Source organism: Antedon bifida, chromosome 3 (genome assembly GCF_963402885.1).
Source record: "Antedon bifida chromosome 3, ecAntBifi1.1, whole genome shotgun sequence".
In the NCBI taxonomy this organism is placed as follows: Eukaryota; Metazoa; Echinodermata; class Crinoidea; order Comatulida; family Antedonidae; genus Antedon; species Antedon bifida.
The window spans coordinates 13,860,376-13,879,650 of record NC_136228.1 but is presented as its reverse complement, the minus strand read 5'-3'; the positions used below and the strand labels follow the sequence as shown (position 1 = coordinate 13,879,650).

The window sequence follows — 19,275 nt, the reverse complement described above, 5'->3', positions numbered from 1 at the left end:
TAATTCTCAGCTGTACAGAGTAGCTAGAATCATTCTGTATGCTGATATGTACACCCCTATAACAGAATTGATGTCCTCACTAAAATGGAAGAGTGTCCATGACAGATGGGAAAATGATTTATTAATTATGCTATTTAAATGCCTACAGGGTTTAGCACCATCTTATTTAATAAATCTATTCAAATTTATGGACACTTTTCACACAAAAAATACAAGAAGTCAATCAACTAAAACTCTAAATGTTCCAGCATGGAACAATATTTATGGAAAGAGAATGTTTAATTATAGAGCATCAACCTTATGGAATAATCTTCCTGTACATATCCGTAAAAATTATGAGACATTTAGTCAAGTTGAATTTAAAAATCTTGTATAACTTCTACTGTACATAGTTTTATAGCTTTTACTTTAATTTTTCTTGTATTTTTTTCAAATCTGGACCTCTTGGGAGACCAGTACTTGTGTATTGAAAGAGCTATTCCAGAATAAAGAAAGATTTGTATTGTATTGTATGGAAATTGTTAAACAGAGAAAAAAAATGCAATAAATACCGGTACTACTAACAAAAGTGAACAATATGTTGCTTTTACTGTGTAAGATTTATTGCAAATAATTCTTTACAAAATTGCACAGATCACAATTAATTTAGCAATAAACAGAGATAAAAATCACATGTACAGATGGATAAAAATGATGAAATTGATTAAACCCTGAGACAACCTGATATCAAAATAATAATAATGTTTATATATATTAATTGTAAAGCATTGACTACCACACACTAATTGGTTTGACCCTCTCTTGTACTACACATTTGAACATTTTTTTATTTGGCAGAAGTGGCAGGCCAAGGATTACCAATAGTAAATTAAGCACTGTCCTACCAGTTAGTAAGGTGTTAATCCCTGATACAGGGGATATTTTGTGAACCAGTTCACCGGGGTAACCCACTACACATTGGTAACCCACGAACAAAAATAAAAATGTTATAAAACATGATTTCATCATAGTATGTTTTTCTATGTTATGTCCATGGTGCTTTTTAGATTTTGCATTTAAAAAATTGTGAGAAGATGCCAAGAAGGTTAGTAGGTCCCATTAAACACCTCATCTGCCTCAAGGTGCTTGTATTGACTCAATTAATCCGACATGAATCTAGCACATTTCCAATTTTCATTTCTAGTTCAAATTCTAATTAATCGCATAGTTGAACTGGTTAGCAAATTTATCATTATGTCGTCTTTGTTCAAGGTTTGTCATTGCTTTAGCAATACGCTTCATTGAGGACCTGAAAGAAAAATTATAAAATAATATACGTTTTCCATATAGCTTTACAAGTTTGAGTAGGTCTATTGATAAAATATTGAATGTACAGTACGGTACTTGAATTGTGGTGTAGTATGAGCTATCATGAAAAGTTAGGCTATTAGTGGTAGCATGCTAGTGTCAGCGCCGTAGCCAGTATGAGGCCATCTGAAATTTTCAATTTTCAACCCCCACCCCAATTCTCCAGCACAGATCATATTTTTATATAAATGATTATATTTAAAGCATTATTCCTTAACTGGTTTTGAATCTCTCGCTACGGCCTTGAGCGTAGTATGTATACATCCTTATTTCAGTGACTACATATTGTTTTCTCACTCCTGAGGATGATCGAAGAGTATTGATCGAAACGTCGAGAAACTCTTTTTTTCAGAACTATATATATTTTGTATACCGCAAACTTTATATCAACATATTGATTTCGCCATGTAACCTTTAAATAATATAGTACAATTTGTTTATTCTTTAACCTCTTTATTTAGCCAGCTTTTATGTGTAATTATACACACTGTTTATTGCGGTGACTTACTCATAATCCTACAAAGTAAAATCCTACATTATTCCAGTACATAAATGCAGTTGTAACTACTACTACGGTACTACTACTACTACTATTATAATAATTAAAAAATGAATAATGATCCCTTACAGCAGTCCTATTATAGTACTATAAAATATACTACAGTACTTACGGATTAAACACCTTTTTCTCCAGTCTTGTCTGAGCTGTGTTTTTAGTTTTCTTAATATCCGTTAAGTTTGGATATTTTTTTTTCTTTGCCTTTCCCTTTCTTCCTTTTCCCTTCTCTCCTGTTATCTCTTTAGATGAGCCCATATTGCGGCCAGTCGCTGCTTCTATGTCACGTTGAAGGTCTTGGTCAAAAAATCCTCCAGTGGCTAGGAAACAAAAATATTTAGAATGAAAAAGTGATATGAGAAAAGAGATAACAATAATGAGAATGATGAGACAATGAAGATAACTTTGGTATAGCCTGGGGCGAATCCAGCATTATAGATTAGAGAGGGATAAATATTTCATTATTGATAAAACGATCCGTCAGGTTGCAAAAAAAATAAAAATAGTCATTATTTTATATTTTATTTTAAAAAGTTAAATTTTAGGATGTGGGGGACAGTTTATCTCCTGCCCGGAAATTTGTGCCTGATAGCATATACTTACATTGCATGTTACTCTTTTCTTTCTGGTCTGAAGTTTCTGCGCCTGATGGCCTACCACTTTCATCTCTTGCAATGATTTTACCATGAAATGGACACTGTGAGGATTAAGAATATATATTATATTATACATGTTGGCTGACATAAGCCTTTCTGTTGGTGTAGGCCCTTCTTATGGTACAGTTTTGGCCCACCCTTATGTCATTGCCAAAGAGAGAGAGAAAATTTAAATAAGTATAAACAAAATGTCTACACACAACATACCTTAAAACGATCTTTACGTTCACATAATTTACCATTTGGTAAAGGACTTCTACAAGCCCACTTAACAGGTTCAAATGTACCACTAAAATTGATGTTTCGCCATTTTAAAGATGGTTTCTTTTTCTGCAAAAATAAAACAAATAACTAATCAAAATCATATCAGACTTATAATATTTAAATTAAGAATAGTTAATTGTAACACTTCTTAATAGCATACCTCAATAACTATAAAATCTTCATTATCAGTCGGCCTCCAAAATCGATGATCAATATCATTTCTAAAAAAGAAATACTAAATCTTTTAGCAAACAATATACTGTATAAAAGCTCTTTCTACACTATGTTTGACAAAAAAAGTGTGATGTGCCCAAATGTGGTAGTGATATAGCATCATTATGTCTATATTTGTTCATTTTTTTTTTCACATAAAGTTTGTTAGTGTAGACAGAGCTTGGGTTGTGTACAACAATTCTATTAAACAACATTTAAAAACACATTCAATTCTGTGTAGAGGCACCTCTTGTTCAAAGATTGAAGGATTAAGGATGCTACAATTATTCTATATAAGTCAAGATCTATGTAAAAAAATAATATTCTTAAAAATTTTACTTTGAACTTTAACCTCTGAACATGGTCATCAGTTGTTAAGGAAAGGCTATCTACCATTTTATTTTCTGTTTATTTAATATTTTACACAGAGGAGCCTCACCAGGTGGAACCACCTTAGCTTTTAGATAACAAATACAAATATTAATCATATACCTTGGAATTATTGGTGCTTCAAGCTTGTCCAAGTGATCCCAGTGGTATAAATCCATGTCAAAGGGCACGGATGGTGCGATGGCAAGCTCTTTCTCTCGTCTGCTAGCTGAACTTGATGTACTTGTTTTTACTGTTTTATGTTTACTGCTCATGTGTTTCTTTGGTAGGCATTTACCAGATTCTTCTTTGCTATTCTCTTGTGGACAACTTGTAGTTCTTTAATGAAAATAAAACCTCATTAAATAGGAAATGCATCTATGTGTTGATTCCAATCATAGCAGTTAAATTTCATTATAAACATAGGCACAAAGTAATATGTATTACAGTATTATTATATTAATGTATGCTGTGGTGTAACACATACCCCTGAGGCCCCTGGTTTAGGAAACCTAAGTAGTGAAATTTGACAAAGGTATACTTTTGCCCAGTGGCGTAACGTTTTTAGCCTTTTCGACATATTTTAATGTCTGTTTTTTCCTCTGGGCACTGCACAGGGCCCCCATAAGCTCCAGGGCCTCTGGATTTAGCCAGTGAGTGCTCATAGCTGTTATGCCACTGAATGTATGGTAATGTAACATAGGAAGCAAAGGCCCCTGGTTTAGCACTAGGCCTTCTAATGCTGGGTAGTTGCATTGAGTACTTCTCATGCATTGGGACCCCTTAATCTCTAGAACCCTTGGGTTTAGCCAGTGAGCACTCATATTCATTATGCTACTGGGCAAAAATATGGAACATGCTGACTTACTTTGAAGCAGCTGCTAATCTCTTCTTGACTGACTCAAGTGCAGCTGCCCTACTCGTTGGGTCTATCAGATCTTCCCTCTTATCTTGTGTGATGTACCATTCTGAGGTGGACGCCTGCTCTGTTTCTGGTAATGGTTCTAGTCCTAACAACAGATAAAAAAATTGAAAAAATTGAATATTATTATGAGTAATTAACAAAAACTCCTGTAAACATTATTTCTTAATGTGACTGATGGGCTACCTGTACAGTATATTTGAAAGTACATTGGAATTTAGCAGACGAGACACCAGTACAGGAAAAACTTGAATTTGAAAACAATTATTTAAAAAAATTAGGAATCAATTTGGTTTTCATGAGCTTGCTCCATGCCAGAACAAGATTCCAAGAAAGCATACTATAGTTACCATATAATTCCCTTAAATGCTCTGGTATATGTGGTTCATATCCTTCCTTTTCTGGGACATCTTCAAATTCATCATCCTCATCTTCATCATCCATTGGTGATGGAACTTTCCTAGGTCTCCTTTTCACGTTCAACTTATTTAGTTGATTTAATGCACCTTGAATCTTCTGTTTGATATCAATACATTTCTTCACTTTATCTTGTTCTGTACCGCTTTTTGTGAGTATCTGCAAAAAGTAGTTTGGGAACGGCAAGAAGATTGATTTTAGTTGAGTGAAAGAGGTTATTTTGAAGGTGAGGTTTAGTTTATTTAAAGGTTAGCAGAGGCGTAGGCTGGTAGTAAATAGTAAATGCGAACCTTGGAAATGGCACTTATAATTTCAAATATGAAACAGAGTCTCCACTGCACCTCAGCCCCACCATGCTTGGGTTGAGGTAAGAACATTTTGAAAAATAGGGCTAGGTTCCCGGAAATGGCATTTTACATGATTTATTGAAATATGAAACAAAATATATAAGACTCGCCAGGACCTCAGCTCTACCATAGTTGGAACTGAGCTAAGAAAATTAAATAAAAAATAGAGCTGCTAGGTCCCCGGAAATTGGACTTATTATACTTCGAAATCTGACACAAAATGTACAGTATGTCTCCAAGACCAGCCCTACCATGATTGGGGCTAAAACATTTTTGAAAAATAGAGCTGCTAGGTCCTCATAAATTGCACTTACACTTTGAAAATATCAGGCCTAGGCCTAAAAAGGAAGCATGCCCTGTATTGGGAGAGTTGACTGTACTAATAATCATAAAATCTTTATTTCAAGTACACTGGTAACTAATGTTTCTGTCTTCTGACATTTTACATATATACCACCCATTCATCTTCTTATCTTGTACAGTGGTATTAATTTACTTTCACTGTACAGTATTAAGCTCTGTCTACACTATCAAACTTTATGTGACAAAAAATGTGATGTGACCATATATGGACATGATGATGTCATATCACTACCATATTTGGGCATATCACCACCATATTTGGGCACATCACACTTTTTTTTCCAAACTAGTTTGATAGTGTAGATAGAGCTATAATTTAATTACCTCCATCCACTTTGCTATCTGTGGTATATAGGTTTTATTCAGTAATCTTTGCATATCAAAGATTGTTGTTACGATATCTGTATTGTCGTCATTTTCTTCAATAGCAATATAATCTGTAATCAAATCAGAGGTAATACATAAATCAAACAATTACAGTAAAACTCAACTCTCAATGGAATCAGACAATTGTATATTATCCATAGAGATAATATTAAGCCCCGAAGGCTAGTGAGAGTACTAGTTGAAGGTGGATCTTATAGAGAAGTTCTCTTCAAGATGGCCACCAGGCTTCATCGACAATTTAATAATAATAATTGATACCATATTGTGAAGAAACATATATAGTTTAAATGTATATTTTTTAAATTAACTATTTCGAGAATGACAATGGAAATAATATGTAAACACAAACCAATTGTTACAATTGGTATACAAGCATCGTTTTAGAATTCACATGTGCAGTGATTACGCTTTCTCGGCTCTTTAGCTCCCCAAAGAATCAATGAGCAACGTAGTGATATTGCTGTGTCTACTGCAGGTGTCAGAAATAAGAGTATAATAATATCTAATAATAAAATGTAGTTTAGAAAGTATGTTGAGAATAAAAACATACCTTGATTAACTTCAATACTAATATTAAAATTCCAAGATGTTAAGCCGTGCTCTTGAAGCAAATTGCTAGTACTAGGCTCTTGACTTGCACTACTACTGCTTTCACCTCCAACAGCACCCTCGCTTCCATCTCCACCCTTGCTCATTATTGAATTCTGTGATGAAGGAATTGAATTTGAATTGGAAGACGTCTCCAGTGAAGAACTCTCATTTATACTGGTTTCATTGTGATCAAAGTAGTCTGGTGATGGTAGTAGTAATTGAAGACTGTTTTCTAATTCTGTTAGTGATCGTAACATATCTGGTAACATATCTATATTCAAAAGAAATTCAATAAGTATGTTATTATATATGCTTTACGGTATACTACTGAGTATCAGTGGCATAACGGCTATGAGCTCTCACTGGCTAAACCCAGGGGCCTGGAACTTATGGGGGCCCCCTGAGCTGGACCAGAGGAAAAAACAGGCATTAAAATATGTCGAAAAAGTATCAGTGGCGTAATGGCTATGAGCCCTCACTGGCTAAACCCAGGGGCCCTAGAGCATATGGGGCCCCTGAGCAGTGTCCAAAGAAAAAACAGGCATTAAAATATGACGAAAAAGGCTAAAAACGCCAGAGGCCTCCAGTGTTTGAGGGCCACTGTAGGGTTCCTGAACCAACGGCCTCAGGCCTCTGTGTTACACCACTGCTGAGTATTCTGTTGTTCCTCTTCATTCAATGTAATTTTACATATGTAGTGGAAATGAACAATAAATAACTTTTAACATGACTTCTCTCAGTTCAATCAGTCCGGGAAATGCATTTGGCCATTATTGCATTTATCAGTTTACATAGAGGAAAGTAAAAGTCCTTCATAGCATTAGCGTTGAATAAAAATGAAAACTAGAGAACTCTTGTATAATTGTACTGTATCGCTCGAACAATAATAACGAAATAAACAAATTCAAAACTGTTAACACTGGGCAAGCATTTCTTACCATTAATTTCATTAATGACTGTGTTGACTTTTTCTTGTAATGCTATTTGTATCTTCTGTTTCCTTGCACTTTCTCTCTGCTGTTCAGCAAGAGTAGCAGCTTGTATGTTGTTAAAATCAATCTAAAAACAAAATTGCACCATAAAGTTTTTTTTTTACGATCAATAATTCAATTGTGTCGTATTATGTTCTTTTATCAAAACGTAATTGTACAATAAATATTTAATTTATAAATATATAAACACTGCAGCCCAACACTTATTGAATTTTTCTTATGGATTTGATGGCCGAGCGGTTAAAGCAGGGGTGCCGTTTACTGTACCTAAAGAGCCAATAATAACAGCATGGGTTCGAGACTGACTGGCTCCTAGTTCTGGTGGTGGAACAAGTCTTCTAAGATAAGGACTATAAACCTAGGTCCAGTGTACACAGGTATAACCCATGTGCATCATTCGAGATGAGTAGGGGGTTACCCTGGTGAAGATGAAGAAGATGTTGGCTTTGCTTTTAATCATTTCACCATAAAGTTGGCAAACATGGCCATGTAGTAAAGCTGGCATTGTGCCAGCATTATCAATCTTCACATTAGAGAAAATTACAATGATGGTAACAGTAGTCTCTGAGAGGTGTAAAATTGTAGCTGTTTATTTTTACCTTTTTGACATGTTTCAAATAGTTGTATCCCAGGACAAGTTTCTTATAGCTCTGTCCAAATTTGTCAAACCAATTCTGAACAGCTTTTAAAGTCTGCTCTTTCAGAAGATTAGCTGCAGCCTTTGGTGGTGGCAACGGCATATCAAGACTCATTTCTGATGTCAGTTCTAAAAATTCTTGGAATTCTGATACCAGTAATTCTCGGAAATGATGTGATTTAGAAAAGATTGCTTCAATTATTTGGAATGCTGATAAACGTATTTCTGCATGATCCTTTCGAAGTTGTGTCATCACTAAATGAAATAACTGACTGACATATGCATCTGAAGATCTGAAAGAGGTCATATTGATTTTAAAAGGTCAACAGATTAATGTCAATAGCTTTAATAAAGTATGTGCAATTTAAGGCATGGAATCAGAGAGAAGGGAACAGAGGTTTGGTCAATAATATGTTTGACTATGTTTATGTTATGAGCTGTTTCAAATTGTGCATATTATCATTTACAGTACAGTACTTTTTAGAATTATTTTATATATATTTTATATTTATTTTAACAATGATTATGAGGGTGGTTCATTGAACCAAAGCTGGTCATTAGGAACCCTCTCAGAACAGTATTGGTTTGAAAAGAAAAACAAATTAATATATAAATTTAGCAAATTCATGAACTTACAAATTCTTGGTACCTATATCTCTCTGTAAAGTACAGGTATTGGCACATTCTTAATTCAAATAATTTATATATTACTGTTTTTTTTAATATATAGTACCTGCATATATTCTTGATCTCTTTTAATTTCACTTTATCTAAAGATGTTTGACCAGATGTTGTCAAATGTTCTACCGCTTCTGCTAGCTGAGCACAAAGGACGTGATCTACTTTAGCCTGAAAAACAAAACACATCTTTTGATAAATTTTGTAATCTTTTTTAAAGCCCCCTTCCCTACGTTTTTTAGATCTAATTTAACATCACAAACTATATTTAATGTAAAAATAATACTATATGGTCCTATTGCGATAATTTTTTTCGTCTTTAAACGGTTAAAAATGTGAAAAATAAGTCGATTCTAATAATTATAGCGGCCCGCTATAAATCCCAAAATGCATTGCGCGCGGATTGATATTTTTGTTTTTCACCTGTAATTCGCCCACTTTTCGATCGATCGTGAGGCAAAAACAAATGGAAGACTCCTAACTTTTCAGTGAAAATACCGGGTTTTCCCCAACTTGTATCAACGGAGTCTGGCAAAAATAGAAAGACAATTAATGCAGCAACTATACAACGTCAGGCTAGGTATATAGCTAGCGTACGATGTTCGTACGTTACCGATGTTTACCAGCTAGGCCTACAAAACTAAGCCTAGCTAGGCTAGGCCTAAGACCGTCCACGAGAGGTCGATCGCCGCGAGCTACTTAGGTAGTGCATTGTTTCTCACTTTTTATCATAATTTACCATAAAGCGTACATTTAAGACAAGGAATGACATGGTTTAATGTTTTTAAAGTGATATATATGTATTATTTTCCAAAAAACGTCCAAAATTGCAGGGAAGGGGTCTTTAAGAGAAAGTAAAGAAAGTTAGCCTTGTATTATGTAACATTCATTGGCTGGTATGATGAATTATTCATCACTATAATATAATAATAAAAATAACCTAAAAACAAAAATACAACAAAGTAAATTATCACACTTGTTGGCGGAGCCTAATTACTTTATTTATAAAGCGATAGCCATAATGTTCCGCTAGGCACCACACTCGCTACTGCAACTCGTTACCGGCCTCGAATTCTACCGGGAGAGATAGGCATACCAACCCAATCATTCATTAATTTTTGTGTCTACATCTCGCTCATGCTCTGCCTAACTTCTAAGGCTAAATTAAAGGTGAATAACAAAACATTTTTGTTTCTATCATAGGGCATAATTGTAATAACATTATTTTATAAAGTTTGGATCCTAAATTTCAATTATTGTTTAGTAACGTACCGTCATAATGCTATATTGAAATTTATAAACAAAACCAACTCCTCTACTCAGCAAAATTATTGTTTTGATGTTATGCAATCGTATAAAGCGCCCTCTATAATGTCTAAATTTGTCTGATACTTGGGAGAGACACTTTTTAATGATAGCGCCGCGTTTTTTCAGATAGTTGAAGTTAATAAGACAACACAATCAACATTATAACGTTTTTGCCTCAACGACATCGTCAATTAAATTTCATCCTCCAATTATCCTCATCATCATCATTTGGTCATTTTTTTTGCCTGTCTTCGTCTATCGTTTTCCATTGGATGTATAATCCTGTCTTTTCAAATTGAACTACAAAATAATGACATTACAAACAAAATATTTTGACAAAAAACATTTTCCATATTCAAAGTTTATTTAAGCTCAAGATTTTAACAGCTTTTTCTAATAAATTATATCCACCCACTTATCACACCATAATTTAACGGTTTTATATTCATTGAAGCCAATACAGTGAATTACCATTTAAAAAATGATCATAGGCCTAATATCGTAGAACTAGAATCATCTATTTTGGTACAGTCGAGTCTTCACTAGCTGCGTAGGTGTGATTGGCGGTTGTGACTCAGCTCGTGGTATTGGTGCCTAAGAGACTACCGTTATAGGTGTACACAGTGAATAATGTGTGAACCAAAACTCAACTCTATACCTGTACGGACGAATAGGGGTTGAGTATTACGTATACTGATCCACAGTCCTCTCTTTCGTCGCGTATTCCAGTTTATTTGTAAGTTAGAAATATTCTTTATTATTTGAAACTTGCTAAAATTCTTTAAATCTAAACATAAAATGTATACATGATGATCAAACTTCAATATCCAATCCAGGATATTATTATTGATTAAAATCTAAGAAAGCATAAATTGCAAAAGAACATAAATGATAAAAACACAATAAGACTGATTACAACTTTAATTTAAAACGTTGTAATGCGTCGACACGTTAAAAATGCGTATTTATGCACGCTAACGCGATTAACATGCGTGTCACGCCAATGACCGCATTTGAAAGCGTTACATAGGATTAAAGAAGAAAAGTTTCAAGAACGGACTACACAAATTATTATTTATAAAATAAACATTTGCATGGTTTTTTTATATTCGATTATTTACAACATAATTAATTTTTACAAATGATTCTAATATAATATTTCTTGTTTTAGTTTAGTTGCCATTTTTTGAAGTCTGTTCTTGGTGATGGTTGCTCTTCTTCTTGTTGGATTTGCGCTAACCGGGCTAACAACACTTCTGAGTAGGCCTTTACATCTTCCAATACCAGACGAAGATCAGTGATAATCTTTGAAGAAAAAAGGAAAAAACATATTAGTGTTTAAAACAATGGAATGGTTTGGTAATGGTTTGGTTTGGAGCGAGTGAGTGGCCGAGCGGTTAAGACAGTGGAACCGTAATATGTAGCCATAACATGGAAAGGGTGTTCGATGCTCACTCGCTCCATGGTTCTGGTGATAGAAGAGTCTTCTTGGATAAGGACTATAAACTGTAGGTTTGTGCACTTTTAAGAACCTAGTACATCTTTCGAGACGATAGGTTACCCCGGTGTACTAGTTCATACACAGCCACTGTCACAACTCTGAGCCCTCTGAGAGGCTACCCGGCAGTATAAAGAATAATAAAAATAATAGTAACCAGAAGGAACAAGATAATGGCCTCAACCGAGTGATAATGAGAACAGGATAGTAGCAAGTTGATTAAAAAGTTACAATTGTAAAAATGTCATATAGTAGGAATGATGACGCTTTTATACTGTATTGAAGTTAAGGAATGGGACTTCACATAAGTTTGATGGGTATGATGCGTCATTTTTATATTGGTATTACGTCATCGTTATGGGTGGTTTACGTCATTCAGTGATTGATATACCTCACTATATTCTTTTGAACTATTTTTTCTTTTCCGTTAGCAATACTAAATAATTCATCAAAGCATATGAAATGTATTTAAGAATAACAAGATTACTGTCCAAACCTAATACATTATCGGCAACAAAGAGTTTTAGACATTTGCGATAATTATGGTTCACCACTGAAAATTAGGGAATTTAGTTATAACTTGAGCCCAAATCATAACAATAATATTATTCAGTTTTAAAGAAAATATAAGAACAAAGTAATGAGTGCTAGTTTGAGAGTTGAGATAAAAGAACGATCAATTGCATTGTGTTTGGAGAGAGATTCACTGTTTACTTGATTGTTTGGCCGTTAGCAAATCAATGAATCACGGTACATGCAAGTCTTAATTGACATTTATGTCTAAAACGATGTATATTAAAGCTTTGAGAGTCAACAACATGTAACGTTTGTGTTAATATGCAGTGTGAAAGGGGTTTTGTAAACCATCCCACAGAAGAAACAAAAACTGCCATTTTAAAATTGTTTTCGTTTGTGTAAAAATAGATCATGAATGAATCAGGAGTTAAAGATGTAATTGTTGTTAATAAAGTTAATGTTCAAAGTGACTTGACTATATAGAACATCAAAATGTGACCCACATTCCTATAAAAACATTTATGCCGTGAATTATCAGAATTTAGTGGAGCTGTAGCTTGGTGGTTAACGTGCTTGCCTTACAATTCCAAGGTCCAGGGTTCAATCCTGCCAGGGTTGTAACTCATGACTCTTTCAACTCAACTCCCTAAGCCTCAAATTAGTCTTAGTTTATAAGAATTATACATTATTAAATATTTTATCCATCCTGTAATTTGCGAGTCTCTCGCTGTTGGATGATTGATGAAGTAAAGAAGAAAAGTACGGTAATAAAATCCCTGTACTGGTGTATATGCTCAACATGGGCAAGTTTCTCTATTTCTATAGTGCTTTATCATGGACCTTAGGTCTATGCTTTTATACTGTGATGACACTTTACTCTTTTATTTATGTGTACTGTTTGTGAATCGGGGCAACGGACCAACGGCTGAATCATTCAAGACAAGACGAACTTACCGAGGTCGCACCAGTCAGGGTGAAATCGCGAAAGGCTTCCTACTTTCTAGGAGTTTTATCAGATAGTCTATATTGTTTTAACAACTCTTGTAACCTGACCACAGTGCTTATTTTGTCATTTCCCCCTAACTGCTATTATATATTATCACCCTTCTACACATTGGTCCTTGAAAAGCAATATTTTACCTGTGAATCAGTATGTTTGTCATTTTCGTTAAAATCTGTGAAAAATGCTCTTTTACCACCGGCACCATACATGCGGTATCGACCCTTTGCCCCTATCGTTGACGAACTATACACTGATGAAACCAAGTACAAGAATATACAGAATGTCGTTATTGTAGTCTGCCTTCCAAAATACGTCATCTTTGAGTCACTGATCTTCTTTGGTGATTTCTGTTTGTCTAATGTTATAGAAAATGAAACGTTGTTAGAACACTTGCAAATAGATTAGGCCTACATTGGGCAGTTTGGGCAACCTCCGTATTCGTATACGTATGGGTAAAACTCGCGTAGTATACGTCACACATATTCTATGTACATCAATACCGTACGTATAATACCGATTTTCGATGCGTTTCGACGCGCGGATTTCATTTCACACATTTAAGATTAAATTCGTTAGAAATTAAATTGTAAAACGCTGCACAGATCACACTTTACCAGCAAAAACATAGATTATTAAAGAAAATTCAGACAGAGTTTTAGAATAAAAACGTTTCAAGAACACGACACAAAACAAATGTTGGCTAGGTCTAGCCCATGGCTAGATAGCCCACCGAAGCGGTACGTAAAATAATTTTGCCTAAATGAAAAAAGCTGTAAATTCAAACGTATCCGTACAGTAATGTTGTAATACGGATACGTATGCGCGTATACGTGAATTTGCCCAAACTCTCTAATTAACAATTTAGTAACCGGTAGGTCTATTATTCACCAGTATGCTCAATTATTATCCAATAATCTATCAGGAACAGTTTGGAATTATAAGAGTACTGTGTGTAGTTAGTTTTAAGGTAACAAAATACACTCGATTTTTGTCTATAGCCAGAAAAAAAGAAATGCATTGAAACGCATGCGATGACAATAATGAGAATGTTTTTGATGGTATAATAATGATTCTATTCCATTCATATTAAAGAAAATATTAAATATGACTAGGACATTTCTAGAATCGAAAACTGTAATAATATCATAACACCATTGTGTGAAATATTGATTATAACAACAAACATACACTGTTTAAACAGGAAGGTTGGAAAACAGCGGGTAACGTTTCGTCCACAAACATTTCGAACCATAGAAACGATGTCTTTCGGAAGTTATACGATTACTAAATCAATACCAACAACTGAACCAAACCTAAGTTCTTGGCACAAAACTGTAGCGATAGTAGGCCTACAGTAGGCCTATAATAACCAGAGGCGGATCCAAAATTTTGAAATAGAGGGGTGGGGGTGGTGGAGTGGGAGTTCTCAGATGTATTTGAGTTACAGGCCTCCTATAGTAAAGCCTGTTTATCCCCCGCCTAAAACCCGCGCCTGAACTAAATTCTAAGCCTAAAGTCACAGGTTAATGTTTAGAACCCTTAGTTCTCGGTCCCGCACTAGGACGCAACGACGTATGCGCAACGAAAATGATTCAACGCGTCGTGATTGGTTAAATTACTTGCATCAAAAATACTTATATGTAGTAAGCGAACGAGGTGAATCCATGATTGTTTTTGAGCGATACATAGGCATATACACAATCTGTTAAAAATAAATATAACAAATTAAAATTAAAAGTTAAAAAAGTCATTAGTAAAAGCAAGGAGAGCTCCACGCCTCTGGATCCACCACTGATATATTTAAATCCTCCCCATCCCCACTCTACCTATTAGGCCTATCCCAAACGGATCGATGAAACTGAATGAACAAAATAGTTCATTGTTACATATAAGGATGTCATTACACAATTCTGAATTAATTACGCCATCGGTATACTTCCGACGGTGCCTGGATACATTTAAAACATTTCCGTCTACTGTTGTGGCGTAATTGCGGTCATGACGTTTCATAGCCGAGTTTAAATTATTTATTTTTAAAGTGTGTAAGAATTAGTCTGATTCTACAATTCAGATGTATAATTAGCCTACATACACACAATATTGCACAGAATTGAAAAACACAATAAACACGGTTATATTTACCTACTTATAAAACAGCATAGAAATATATTTAAACTGAATAACCCGTATTTACTTTCGAATTCTTCATGCAAACAATGTATACCTATTAGTATAATTGTTGAATTAACAGAAATATTCTTGTCAATGTTCTAATAAAGGAAAAACGTCATGAATAGAATAGATTGTATATTTTTATTAACGTAACCCCGCGTCTGTGTAAATTGGCCTTTTTGGAAATTGTAAACTCTTCATATCATAACATTCTGTATTTACTGATGAAGGGTCTGTTGCCCGAAAAATAATTTTTTTCTGGCTGTTTTACTTTATCGTTTTGATTTAGCTTTTTGCTTATTTTATTTAGTATTTCTATTGAGATCCAGCCACTGATACCCGCAGCATTGTCATTTGTTCAGTAATTTCCATTTAGATTTAAATTTATATATTTTTAAAACGAAAAAATTTAGAATAATTATTAATGAACGAAAAAAAAAACACCTGAATGAAAACAAAATGGATAAATGAAGGAATATTAAAAATAAATAAAAATGATGAATAACAAAAGGAATAAATGGATAAAATGTTACAAAAAACAAAGAATTCACAAAAAGGAGAGAATTATTTAGAAATTTATAATTTCAAATTGCAAGAAATTATTCAGACAAGTAGCCACTTGATTCAAAATGCTTTTATATTCAAGTAGCTGATGCACGCAATTCATGAGACGTTCATTTTAAGTCAATTACGTTTTAAAAAGTTTAAATAACATTCAAGTTCCGGCGACCGTGCAATCAATAATTGTATTATCATGCAATGTAAACTACGTGTATATTTTATGATCTATGAAATTAGAGAGTTATTTCATATCAAAGAAAGATGTTGTTTACATAGTGTACGGTTTATCATTCAATATATGTTAAAGAATTTGAAACAAGAATACAAACACGGGATTAGTATTAGTATATTGTATAGCGCACGGATAAAATGCTTCAAACAACTTGGACAAGTTTTGAAAAAAGAAAACTGACAAAATAAAAAGCAAACTTAGATTTTATGATCTCATTTAGTAACTTAAACGTGCTTCTATTACTTGAAGCTCTGATAATGATATAATCGTGTATAATTGAAACAATCTATTTATTTATTTAACAACATCTTTATACAGGATTACACAATCAGGTAAAAAAACCTATTTTGCATTGTGGTCCTGTCTTAAATACAACAAAATTTGAATTGAAACATTTGTTCCATTTAAAACGCCGTTTTATTGACAACTGTACAGGGTGTAATAGATACAGTATATCAAAATTAAAAATACTGATGTCAATATCAGTGATCGTAGACGGTAAATTAGTCAATTAGCCAAGGTCGTAATTAAAATATAGCAAAGACGATGCTGGATAAACTACACGTGTCTCTCTGTTTGACCACGACTATTAAATACATAATTTCTGAATACAATTAGCTTATGTTTTCCATAGTGGGAAGGAACGCAGTAGGAAATCATCAGTGACACCAGGACCGTAAAAACGTTGATGAAATGGTATCAATTTCACACCCGGACGCGCGCGCGTTAATTGTGATGTCACTATGGTAACTATAATATTTTTTTGATAAGAAGATTTTATTGATACCATCAATGCATCAACGATGTTTTTGTAAATTTTGAAGGATCATTTAATTGGGTACTCAAAATAAATAAACTATTCAGAGACCAATTTGTTTTTTGTTATTTCTGTCTTGACACGTTACATTAAGTAAAAAGTTTGATTAATTCAAATAATTGTTTATTACTTTTTATTTTAAATAAATAAAGCGTGTTTTAAACAATTCATGCTAAATCTGAATAATTTTATGAGAAAAAACGATAATTAAACAGAAATTTGAATTAACACAGTGCGTTCAAATCCGTCATTCATTTGCTCTCTCGCGAGAGAAAGTCTTGATTGAGGTAAGTTGAAGACACGTTGAACATACTTAATGCTATACTGCAGAAAAACTGTATTTAAATTATTTATATACGCACTATGTGGTGAAAATATAAAATACTAAAGCTTGGTTCCCACTAGAACGTAACGCAAGGACGAAACGCATCGCAAGCGTTTTAACCAATGACAAGCGAAGTTATAGACAGTTAGCAATCACAAGCGAATAAGCCATCGCTTGTGATTGGTCAATTCACTTGCGTTGCGTTACGTCCTTGCGTTGCGTCGCTAGTGGAAACCACGCTTAAACAAAGAAATAATATACAGTATTTAAAATTAAGATCTCCCGATATATAATGGAGCCTATTTTACCTATCAAATAAATTTCCTCGGTATATTACAGAGGAACAAAACGAATACGAAACGATATTATACATGGTTAACGACTCTTTTAAAGACATAACGACATTTTAAGAAGCGCGCGCGTTCAAATGATGATAATCAGGGTACGGTTTATGCACGCGCTCATTTTGCCGTTGCTTTGATGCGCTGATTAACAGTAGATTTCTTATTTATATTTAATTATATTTTACAAGCGCACAGAAAAAGTATCTTATCAATACTCATCAATTTACAGGAAAAATTAAGTGAATAACTTAGGCCTAGGCATGATGCCCATTAATTTCGCAAAAGTTACGGACCAAGAAAATCAACTTACCCGTGTGGATATGATTAAACCTTGTGGTTCCTCGTCTTTAATTCGACTACTGATACTTGCAGGTCTGCCTGTCCTTTTATACCACACCGCTAAGCAAGCATGAACAAACGACTAAAGACAACACGTGACCTAACAATTCCATCAAGTATCGATATAATTTCATATGCACGTTAATAAACTCTGGGAGTAAGTATGTCCTATCGATAATGACAAATCAGTTTTAAGTACTTATAATTCAACCGCCGCGGGATCTATAATAATACGCATTTTATCCTTAATGTTGATGCGTGGACAATGGAATGTTCACAGATTGCGCAAAATGCAAAATCTGGTGGTTGTTAGTCGCGACAGTAGTTCGTGTATAAAGTCAATGAATAGACGTTGCCTTGAAAATTAAAACAAAAATCTATGATTTTATGTAAGTGTCAAAAAAAGAAAGAAAAATCAATCGAAGTTATTAACTTTAAAACGGTTGGTGACATGATGTAATTAACTAACAACATATCCCGAGGTTCAAATTGACAGATTGTATTACACAGAGTGTATACAATGTAGAGTCGCATGCAGGCTGCTTCATATGAGAAGAGAGGGAAGACAAAACACGACGCTGGATATTGGAATCTGGGAATTGCAGTTCGAGGTGGCCATATTCCATGGCAGCTCATTAATAATAGCAATAATAATAAATAATAGTAATTAATAAAACTAGACTAAGGTGTTAACATAGTAATTAATCAGGGAAGAGCACCCTGTAATTAACAAATGATTGGTAATTAATGTTTGTAATAATGGCGTCCCGTCTTTTGGGGAGTATCTAAGAAAATCTGTCTTTTCATTGTTACAGAAAATGTCTGCTAGCAAAAATGCAATTATTGAGAGTATTATGGTATCATTTAAATTATCATGGCTTCATTACAAAATGATGATAGATCCTAAGATGATCTGATACCGGTGTATTTTTTTCTATTTTTTAAAATTTATTTTTGCTGCAATAGATTTGTAACTATGGACGTAAACCTGAAATAAAAGCAAAATTGAAATTGAATTGAATACTGTAGGTGGCTTTGGGAAAGATACTGCCGTACTGACGTGTCGTCTTTCGGATAGGATGTTAAGCCGACAAAATCAGTTCTAAATGATCGTTATTACCGACGTATTATTATTAGTTTTAATTAGGGAATAAGGTACAATACATTATTTAATGCATTTACAAAGATTTTATTGCGTTCAGTCATTTTCTTATGGAATATAATGTAAATAAATTAACATTGATTATTGTTAGTTTAATACGTTTTAATTAGTGAGTATAACATGTACATTATTAATGCAATTAAAATCATTTTAGTGCATTCATTGTCATCTTCTACTATCAAGTTATGGAATTTCATATTTTCAAAATATTCAAATAATTAAGTAAACGAATAAATATTCATATGAAAAAGGTATTTAC

At 33.7% G+C, this 19,275-nt stretch overlaps 2 protein-coding genes across 3 annotated transcripts; both read right to left on the bottom strand.

Annotated features, from left to right (window-relative positions):
* Positions 1-587: 587 nt before the first annotated feature.
* Positions 588-10,066, bottom strand: LOC144836771 (UV-stimulated scaffold protein A-like). Of its 2 annotated transcripts, XM_078691622.1 has the most exons (15): positions 10,012-10,066; positions 8,795-8,910; positions 8,024-8,354; positions 7,371-7,491; positions 6,392-6,703; positions 5,779-5,891; positions 4,678-4,903; positions 4,274-4,415; positions 3,529-3,744; positions 2,984-3,044; positions 2,767-2,889; positions 2,507-2,600; positions 2,019-2,223; positions 1,163-1,288; positions 588-1,111 (listed from the first exon to the last, which is right to left on the bottom strand). In XM_078691622.1, exons 1-14 carry the CDS (start codon positions 10,015-10,017, stop codon positions 1,192-1,194), a joined length of 2,163 nt encoding a protein of 720 aa, XP_078547748.1. In that variant the 5' UTR covers positions 10,018-10,066; the 3' UTR covers positions 588-1,111; positions 1,163-1,191. The 2 variants fall into 2 exon arrangements, with proteins under 2 accessions (XP_078547748.1, XP_078547747.1); XM_078691621.1 differs by having other exon boundaries at positions 588-1,288.
* A 334-nt stretch (positions 10,067-10,400) lies between these two features.
* Positions 10,401-17,861, bottom strand: LOC144837933 (uncharacterized). Its single transcript, XM_078693266.1, has 3 exons — positions 17,826-17,861; positions 13,202-13,411; positions 10,401-11,352 (listed from the first exon to the last, which is right to left on the bottom strand). The coding sequence occupies exons 2-3, from the start codon at positions 13,379-13,381 to the stop codon at positions 11,215-11,217; spliced, it is 318 nt and encodes a 105-aa protein (XP_078549392.1). The 5' UTR covers positions 13,382-13,411; positions 17,826-17,861; the 3' UTR covers positions 10,401-11,214.
* Positions 17,862-19,275: the final 1,414 nt, after the last annotated feature.